Source organism: Mytilus trossulus, chromosome 12 (assembly GCF_036588685.1).
Source record: "Mytilus trossulus isolate FHL-02 chromosome 12, PNRI_Mtr1.1.1.hap1, whole genome shotgun sequence".
Lineage (NCBI taxonomy): Eukaryota > Metazoa > Mollusca > Bivalvia > Mytilida > Mytilidae > Mytilus > Mytilus trossulus.
The window spans coordinates 10,914,128-10,924,802 of NC_086384.1; the positions used below are offsets into that span (position 1 = coordinate 10,914,128).

At 32.8% G+C, this 10,675-nt stretch overlaps 2 protein-coding genes across 2 annotated transcripts in view; one reads left to right on the forward strand and one right to left on the reverse strand.

The window, feature by feature from the left end:
* Nucleotides 1-2,199: 2,199 nt before the first annotated feature.
* LOC134693022 (isatin hydrolase-like) lies at nt 2,200-5,481 on the reverse strand. The gene is made up of 2 exons (XM_063553713.1): nt 5,035-5,481; nt 2,200-3,186 (listed from the first exon to the last, which is right to left on the reverse strand). Exons 1-2 carry the CDS (start codon nt 5,214-5,216, stop codon nt 2,493-2,495), a joined length of 876 nt encoding a protein of 291 aa, XP_063409783.1. The 5' UTR covers nt 5,217-5,481; the 3' UTR covers nt 2,200-2,492.
* Nucleotides 5,482-8,576: 3,095 nt separating this feature from the next.
* LOC134693893 (uncharacterized) overlaps nt 8,577-10,675 on the forward strand; it is a 33,822-nt gene continuing 31,723 nt past the window's right edge. The window contains exon 1 of the mRNA XM_063554839.1: nt 8,577-8,750. The gene's annotated coding sequence lies outside the window, so the exon portion shown is untranslated. The remainder of the gene's footprint in view (nt 8,751-10,675) is intronic.

Here is a 10,675-nt window from a genome sequence, read left to right on the forward strand (position 1 = left end):
CAAATTTAAGAGAGCACCTGTAGAATTCTGTTTAAACGGGTTATCACATCATAAATTTTACGGTGATATTGTTTATAAAGCCTGTAAATTTAGATACGACTCTTGTAAACTCGTCCCTTGAATAAACTTGTTCATGAATGTTTTCAATTTAACACCAAATTGGAATCTTATTGCATAGTTATCATTGATCTTTACATTGTTTTTGTAGTTTGTGGTTAATTAAAATATAACAAAAGATATATTGCCATATACGTACAGTTATGAGTACTCATAATCCTTTATCCTATTGATACCATTATCTTATATTTTGGCATTGTACAAGGTCATTCGATTCTCGAACTGTTTGTAACGTCCCTCACCTTTTTCCGTTGGATGTAAATGAAACATTAGCTATCATTAATCTTGGAAAATATTTTGTATTTATTAGTCCTGAAGAGAGGCGAAGGATACCAAAGGGACATTCAAAACCATAAGCCGAAAATAAAATGGCAACGCCATGACTACGAAATAATAACAGAAAAACAAAAATACTCAAAACAAAACATAGTTACTAGTAACTAAAAACTGAGCATCAGAAATTCTGTACAAAAACTATGGTTGCTCCCATTCGCTCGAAAAGTGAAAGCAGAACATGTTCTGCATATTGTACCCGTCGTGTTGCTTGTGTTAGCACACACCCAGTAATAGTTAAAACTCGGTAGGTCACATTCGGGGAAAAGGGGGCGGGATTGTATTTATGAAATTTTGGAACTTTTGTAATTTGCTTATGAGCTATTTTTCAGTAACGATGATTATTGTACACCTATTTTGAGTGTTTTGTGTCAATAGACCACTTTCGAGTTCATCCGTCACCGAAAAAAACTCGTCAATTATACGCGTCTTTATGACGTCATTTACCAGAAAGAGGGTGTCGCCTGTATTCCTGCACTTTTTACGTTCATCAAGCGTCTTAGTGATCGTCACTGTGTAGGATAAACTAGCAATAATGGTTGTTCTGTAGGTACTTAATGACAATTCCCTAATGACAGCAATGCTGATTGTCAATTTTGAGAATTCAATTTGCCGAATAATTCGTACAATATAGAATTATAGTTTTCCAACCACTCGCTCAACATTGGAATGGAAGTGACGACACTCCTAAACGCACAAATGACGTTCACTAAAACCAGAGTTTTTGACGGAAATGCATCGAACTCGAAAGTTGTCTATTGTTTTTATGTTTCTTTGGTTTTTTTTTTATATACTGAGTTGAGACATTTGCAACTGATGTTCACAGTTTGTTGTGCTATAGCCCAAATGTCTTCATTATTTGAACTCACGTGACTCTTTTACACCACAATCAACTAAAATTCACATAATACTAATTTAAAAGTTAGTTGAAATATGATTCCTCATTCAAAAATAAAACAACAGGTTAGGGACTTTCTATATTTTTTCATTTCTTGACTGGTAAAACCTTTTTTTGTTGGTTTTTATCTGATATGTTTGATATTCTGACTTATGCTATGTGTAGTATCGTTTGTTATTATTCTGTGGTTAACATGTTGAAATGTACTATTATATTATTCATTTGTGTATTTTCTGTCCTGAATGTTTATGCATTTATTTGTAATGTAATCCTATCATGTAATGTTGTCATTTTAGCAGTATTTTTAACCTTGCCATTAAACGCTAGGTTTGGCTAGCAATCAAATATCATGTACCAAGTCAGGAATATGGCAGTTGTTATTGAATAGTTGTTTCTTTGTATGTTGCATTGGCCTTTCTTTTTGTTGCACTTCAGTGTTTCTGTTGTTCCGTTGTTTTCCTCTTATAGTTGATTTGTTTCCCTTGGTTTTAGTTTGTTTTCTCTCAATTGATTTATGACTTTAAAACAGTAGTATACTACTGCTGCCTTTATTTAAGATGTATCATTTCTGGCATGCATATTTTGTTATGCAGTCGATTTAAAATAAAAACACTGGAGCTTTTGTTCAAGAAGAATCTGAAACACCAAATTTGAAAAAAAACTTTAATTGAACAATTGAAGAAAAAAAATCTTGAACAATTAACGTCGGATGTTCCCAATAAAGCAGAACTGCATACAATCTTTAGATGACTTGAATTCAACCCCAGTTATCGGTGAAGGGTTTGTGTTCCTTACTCATTGGTTTTCTGTTTAGTGACATAGGGAATGTTGATTATCTCTTTAGGAATTTTTATTATGACTACGGTGTATTCTGTAATTCTTCAACTTGGGATTTTTGAATAGTCCCTTGATGTACTCTCCACTTTTCTTATATATGAAATATACATTTTTATTTTTGCAGCTTTAAATTTTATTTGAACAATCCAGACTCTACACCACTGATTCCGCACGGTTTCATTATAGTTTAAAAAGAGTTAAAATAAACTCCTTCAATAGTATCAAAATTCATGCAATTCTTTCTATGTGTTTCACCTAATAAAAACGACAGATACTGTTACAGTAACAGTTATCTAAATCTAATTTTCTAAAAGTGATGCAGGTTGATAAGTATAGTCATACATGTACCAATAACAACAAGTAGCATGTTAGATGTTCCGATTGTCACTGCACTATTGTAAGCACCAGAATTTGGAACCATGGCATAAAGTCTGAGAGGTCCTCCACTTCCTTCAATAGTTTTCATTCCTGCGGCAGAGATAATTGATCCGCTAGGTGGAATTCTATCCAAATTGGCAACGTTCTCCAAACCAGATATATTTTCTTTTGAAGTTAAAACATGTACTGGAAATGTAGTAGACTGTCCATAATCAAATGATGGAGCATCTGTTCCGATGAAAAGTATGTGTCTATTAGATATAACCCAAGAAATTGTATCCTCGTGCCAACCTGGGTGATGAAAAGAGGAAAGATCTGATATATTCCTCGTGCCATAAACCTTGTTTTTGTCGGGGTATTTTGCATCCCATCCCGAATTCATTATTAACATTGCCCCATCAGGTATTTTTCCATATTTTTCTTCCCATTCTTTTATATCATTTATTGATATCCGATAGTCCGGATTATTTCGCGCCTTTTCCTTGACATTGACAATGACCCCTGGACCTACCATTTTATTGATTGGTATTTGATGCATATTCCATCCGACTTTGTTGAAATGACTTGGGGCATCCATATGGGTACCGACGTGTTCTGTCATCTTAAGTACGTTAGAATATACCCTGAAATAATAATAATATATATTAAGTATGCTAGAAAATACCCTGAAATAGTAAAAAATGTATTAAGTATGTTAGAACATACCCTGAAATTATAATAATATATATCAAGTATGTTAGAAAATACCCTGAAATAGACTAAATAATATATATTAAGTTATGTAAGAAAATACCCTAAAATAATAATAATATATCTCAAGTATGTTAGAATATACACTGAAATAATAATAATATATATTAAGTTATGTAAGAAAATACCCTGAAATAGTAATAAAATATCTTTGTATAAAATATAAGTTTGTTAGAAAATAACATGAAATTGTAAAATCTGTTAAGTATGTTAGAATAAAACAGCATGATGAAACTGTTGGTGAGAATGTTTTCATTTAAACAAAAAATCAAATAGGAGATACATGTAATTTATGTTCTCACAGTTTCAACATGTATCATGTCCCTTCATTCTACTTCTAATAGTTATGTTAACATGTTTAAGTAAACGTAATTGAAATAAACAAGTCTCTCTGACTTGTGTTTATCTCTTGAAAGAGGAACGTCCGTAGAAGCACCTTTACCGATACACAGTAAAAGGTTTTGAGTTATCTTTCTTTTTACAAAATCTTCAGCTCGTTTTCTCGAAAACCTGCACATGATTATAACGAAGTAATTATTTACATAGGCGACAATGGTTACCTTTTGGGGTTCTGTTTTTATTTCCTTATCACTATAAAAATCTGCGGATGAAAACTTTTTAACTTCACCAAGAGTGAATTATATCACCAGACACTAATGCTGCCGCAGCTTTAATCTTTTATTGAAAAAATGGCATGTTATGGGTGCTCTATGGATTTGGAATTTATGAAATAGTATAAAAAGTGAACACTCTTTTTTTATTTTTTCACAGAAAATTTGCTCATCTCAAACAAAGACCTTCCTCAAAATTTCTCCTTATATCTACACCAATATCGAACAATCCTTTTTCACTATTTTAAAAAAAAATAATTCTAATTTACATGGTAACAGAAAATAAATTTACTTCTAGCAATCATAGACCCATTGACACATTTTTTCTCTCGAAAACTATTAAAAAATAACAACAAATTTATAACATATTTCAAAAATGTGTTTTATAACTAGATGTTTTAAAGTGATGATAAGAAAAGTAGTGTTTACCGGACCGTAGCTATTTTTTGAACGGCACCAAAACCTGAAAACTCCAAATATAAGGCAGGGTAAGCGATTATCCTAAGACATGTAAGACGAAGGTATTTTCCGTTATTCGTTAGCTTTCCGTTAAATAATTAGGTGTCGAGGTCGGGTTTAAAGAATTATTATTGAAATTTGAATTTGTTAGAATAGTTATTCATTATTTTGTTAAAAATTTAAGGAACATAATATTTTATAAATTTGATGCGTACGAAGCGCTTTTCTGGATTTATTTCCCTAACGACCCAATCCACAATATCAATGTAAAAATGAATAAGTAATGAGCTATTTGATAAAAAAAGAAATAATTTTACTTAATTCATCTATGGTCAAAATATTTTTCTTAAATTTCCTTTTGATAAATTTGAGAATAGTATTTCAAAACATTTAGTTTTTGGCATTTTGTTTGGTATAGGTAAACGTTTTGAGCAATGATTTCGATGTTAAAACATAGAAATAAAATGTAAGTCACTCACTATATAGTTTGGTACATTTAGTTTACAGTTTGTTATGTTTAATTGTAAGCCTTTTTCTAGGGTTACAAAACCTGAAAAAGAACAAAAAACCAGAATCGCCTAAATTTTAAAATTTTAAGAATTAAGAAAACACATATATATAACGATCTATATATTTTTTTATATAACCTACCAGTGACCGTATTCTTTACTTCCTTTGAGTTCAATAACTTTTTCATATCCTCCTAATGTTGGATAGTATATTGAATCTGGTCCCAGATTTCTTGTCAAGTCGACTAAATCATACGGAAATAACGGATTACAATGTATACCAGTCGCAAAACATATTACAAAAACTATTTTACATATGTCCATTTTTTAGAGAAAAGATGTTCTCTGTATATCTGAAAGTAAGATGTATAAACGAAAACAGATGGGTTCATCAAACTCGTACAAAAGATAGATATCACTGTCTCCGAATTATTGCAGAAAAAATGCTAACTAAGGTTTCTTTTTATGGACGGTTATCTATTCTCGGTGTTCCTATCGCGTTCCATTTCTTCATTATAATACATATGATATAAAGTGCGAAGTGAAAAGTTCTGGGGTCAAGGTTCTCATAGATAAATTCCATCTGGCTCCAATTTGTAAATTTTGTTTAGATTTATAGTATACATAGTTTTAATTACTTTATGTTCAGGAGGTTTATATATCTCCTCTTAGAGAAATGGACAACTTCACATAAGTTTTGTATAATATATTTGCTTCCTGTGATAACTTTAAAAAAAAATAGAAAGGAAACTTAAGACATGAAAAAAGATGAAAGGAAGATCATTATAAGAAAAGATCGAACTGTTTAATTTACGTTTTGATATACTTAGTATGTTTGTTTGTTTGTTTCCAAGTTATATTGCATTGATCATGTTGATGTATGACTGTAAGTCACTCCGCGTTTTTTCACTCCAAGTTCAGACAAAATCAACCAGTGTCTTTCCCAAGTCATCAGCCTGTAATTTAGTGGTTGTCATTTGTTGCTGTGTTACATATTTGCATTTTCGCCAATTATTTGTACATAAATCAGGCTGTAAGGTTTCTCGTTTGGGTTGCTTTACATGTGTCGTTCGGAGCTTGTATATCTGACTATGTGGTACTGTTTTACTCATTGTTGGAGGTCGTACGGTAAAATATAGTTGTTTTAACTTCTATGTCATTTGGTGGCTTGTGGAGAGTTATCTCATGCCACATGCATCTTCTCAGTTTCGTATTTATATGCAGGAATCAGAAAATTAACAGAACACTGACCATAGTGTCGCCAAGGTAGTATCATACTACCTGGGCGACGATCTTACATTACGGAGAAACCGTTTAACTTCAAAAAGGAAGAATATGGTTTTTGTCGGCGATAACATTCAATGATATTTTGAAACCCAGTGTTTTTGAAGATTTTCAAGAAGGAATGTTGGCATTATTTTATGATATTTGCATATAAAACGCAGTGATAACATATAGTTAGTGGCAAAATAATGTACGTAGATAAAACTCAATTGTATTCAGTTTTTCAACGCTATCAATTAATTTGTTTTTTTTAATTTAACACTATAAGGTATGTGGGAAATCTGGGTTTCTGAGTCATTGGTTTTTGTAATCTGCTTTAACAGAATACGTATTTCCATTATGATGTTATAAATCAGAGTATTATTATCTTTCATCAGATGGTCCATTAATTTTCGCAACATGTTAAAATTTAATTGGTATGATGTATTGGTAAGATTACATCATGCAAAATCATGTGTTAGTATTTTATCTATAGCGAGAACGTAGTTGTTTCGTGCGGATATTAACATAGCATCCGATATCTAGTCCATTGAAAATTCTCGGTTAGTCAAAATACTATCGAGACGCCCTCTTCTTCTACTTGCACGACAATCACCAAGGTCGTTATGTTTGTAAACTGTCAGGTTGTAGAGTGCTTTGTATAAATATATATACATGTACCAAAGAAATGTTGTAGTTAGTTAACATGGATGCATGACATAAATCACATATAATGATAATAACGAATTGTACTTTTTCAAGTTGTTTAGTCTAGTTTGTTTGTTTCGTGTGATAAGCCTCGGTCACACCTTACCGGATAGCTCGAACGTACGCCTAACGAATAACTTGTTTTCAATCCGTTCTTGTCCGTTAGACGTCCGTTCTTATCCGTTAGGCGTCCGTCCATATCCGTTGCATGTCCGTTAAGCGTCCGTTTTATCCGTTGACATCCGTTCTGTCCGGTGGAAAATTTTGAGCATGTTCAAAAATTTGAACGGACGTCCAACGGATAAAATGTCCGTTGAACGTCAGTTAGGCGTCCGTTTTGTACGGTACTCGTCCGTTTTGTATCCGTTACGTGTCCGTTATGCATCCGTTGAAGATCCGGGAGACCAATTCACCAACGGACGTCTTCCGGACGCCTAACGGACGCCTAACGGATAAACGGATGTGAAACGGACATTAACGGAAGGATAACGGATAAAACGGATGCCTACCGGATGTAAAACGGACAAATGCCAATTGAAATTTCGCATGGTTTATTGCCTTTTATTTTTGGATGGTTTATTGCCTTTAATTATCAGATTATTTTGTTCATCCGTTTTATCCGTTACGCTTCCGTTAGGTGACCGTTTTATCCGGTACTCGTCCGTTGGATGTACGTTCGACGTCCGTTCTGTCCGGTACGTATCCGTCTCACGTACGTTCAATGTCCGTTGTGCGTCCGTTAGGCATTCGTTACATGTCCGTTAGTACACCCACGGACTCCCAACGGATAAAAATTTTGTCAACGGATAACTTTTTTTTTTATCCGTTAGGCGTCCGTTCGAGCTATCCGGTAAGGTGTGACCGAGGCTATAGAAAGAATGTTTTCATTTGGATTGTACAAAAATATGGCAAGTCAATGGTCTTGTATTAACTAAGTATCCGTTTAAAAAGCAAGTTTCTGCATTTCAGGATCTACTTGGGACTATTATACTATACTATAATAGTCCCAGGATGGGCCAGGATCCACCAAAATTTAAGAAAGTTTAAAAATCACTGTAAATACTATCCATTCATTCAATATGCACAGGATGACAAACTTTATGAAAAGTATTCAGTAACATATAATAGTTTCAAATATCTTTTCATCTTGTTATTGGTTTACAATTTGAAAGTGACTATTTTAATTTTGATTAATATTTTCTTTTGTCTTAAAATTAATTTATTTTCTTAAGAAATTTTCATTGCCGGGATAGGTTTGCAATAAAAGTTAAGTCAAATACGATCAAATATTACGTCTGCAATCATTTTGAATGCTATTTAAAAACCCGGTTTATGGCAAATGTGGACTTTCAAAGAGTAATTTGGCTTTATTTTACGGTATTGCACGACATACATGTACATGCGCAGTGATGACCTATAGTGAATGACAAAACGAGATACGTGGATAATCATGGCATTGAAGTGCCCTACAACTTTATTATAAACAAGGGAGCGACCAGCGTTAACTTCCTTAAAACAAATATTCTGATTCACAATTTGGCAAAAAAAAAATATTGTGGTCAAGCAGATGATTTGTTTTATTCTAAATCCAGTTTCCCCAATACATAGTGATAGTTATTGACCAAGCAAGTCGGTATATAGAAGTTAATCTGCACAGCTTAGGTGACCCTTATTTACCCGAACGACGTAGAAGTTCGGGTTAAAGGGTCACCCTGAGCGTGCAGATTAACCTCTATATACCGATTTGATTGACCAATAACTGTTTTAACACATGACGTCATCAATTAACAAGAACGTTTTAGATGTGGACGATGTTCAGCAATCGACGGATCCTAGGAAAGTTCCTTGTAGGCTTGTAGGGTGAAGAAAGGGGGAAATACGACTGGGGTAAGTTTTAAATTGCTATCTTTTTTTTTTGGTTTAGACTTACTGTAAAATTGCGATTTAATGGTAGAATTTTTTAATGTTTCTTTTAAATCTATTCCCATTTTTTATTTAATAACTTACGATTATTGTGTACTTTCTGAAATCGTTGTATGGGGAAAAAACATAACTGAAAGGTTATTAAGCTTTTGAATGTCTTTCCCTCAATGAAATGTTTTAAAAGAGAAAGATAAACCGAGGAAGATTACCTAAATTTTAAATGTTGAATAAATAGAAAATACGTTTCTCTTTCCAATCTTTTACTCCCCCTCCCCAAAATTGATTTGTATCTACTGTATCAATTTTGAAGACACAACTATCTAAATGAAGTCTGTTTGATCTCCAGCTAATCTCCCTGTTTTAAAAGAAACTTAAAATGACTCCCTTTAAATTCGATCCAAAAATATAGGGAATAGATATTCAAAAAGTCGTTATAATTTTATATTTAGTCTAAAACTAATCAAAGTCAGATTTTTTTTATTCGGACATTCTTAGATACATTTTAACCATCTTGCTGAATTAAAACACTGATTTAAGATGTATGCTGTACACTTAATATAATAAAAAAAATTAAGTTCAAGCTAAGATGAAAAAAAAGGAATAAGAATTAACCTTTCATTTTTCCTATTTTGAAACTACGATGTTTGTACAAAGTTCAACTTTGTCGTAATTTGAAGGCAGATTGATGATTCCGGGGGGGGGGGGATTGGAGGCTAACATGTTATTATCCTAGTATTGGATAAGGTAACGTGTTTTAGCTTAAAATAGTCAATATTGTTTTTAGTCTCGCTACACTCGGCGACATTTTTTTTTTAATTTGATATAATAACGCCCATTCAAAATCTAGGAACCGCCCCTAAAGGTAAAAGTAGATTTGAACTGTGCAGTATATCTGAGGTAGTTAATGCATACCTTTGCTGTGCATTATTCAGATTATAGTACAGTAAGAACAAAGAGATTTTACTCATGTCATGTTAAATTCTGAAGAAGAAAAAAATGATTATTGGCGTCGAAAAACTACGTATATACCCTCCCCTTTTTTAAATTCAATGGTTGCTCCCTAAGTAAAAACATTAGTTAATTTAGTAGAAGCATATGGCATATTCAGTGGTATAGTTCAAGCAAAGTATTTACATTATATGTCACAGTAATGATTATCGGATTACTTATGATGACAACGTACTGACCAAGGTAAATTCTCTTTTATGAACTACTTCCATGTGAGTTGGATACATTTCTCTCTTATTTGTCCTCGGCCATAGGTGCGATATAAGAATAGAAATAATGTATGCATACATCAGAGAAAGAAATAACTATAATATGTAAATAACTTCTGAATTACTTTGTGTGTGTCCCTGAGACATTTTCTAATTGACGTAATTCATAGCTTTCGTAAACAAAACAACAATTGAAGTGCACTATGAACGTTTATTTTTATTCTTCTTTTGTTCATCAGAAAGATGATCGGTGGAGGAAAAGAAGCAGGGGTCAAATTTTTAAATTTCGATAAAGAAATTGTATCGAGATTCTTATATACGGGATTATTACCAGCTATCAACCAGTTCAAATGAAGTGGATGTAAAAAAAATTATAGGCAACCGTACTACCTTCAACAATGAGAAAAACCCATACCGTATAGTTCCCTTCGACTTCATTGTTAAGGGACTAATACATGGAGAATATGTCAAAAGGACACAGATATGCTCCCGCTCGCCTATAAAGTTATAAAGAGGTATGATTTAAGAAAAGAAAAGTGAGGACACCCAAATTCGGACTTGATTTGAGTTTTGCGGCAATAAGCTCTGTGTATATGTTTCATAACATTTGGTTGAGACTAACTTACGGTCAGGAACGGAAACGAAAAATATAACATTTTTGTATTTGTAAAA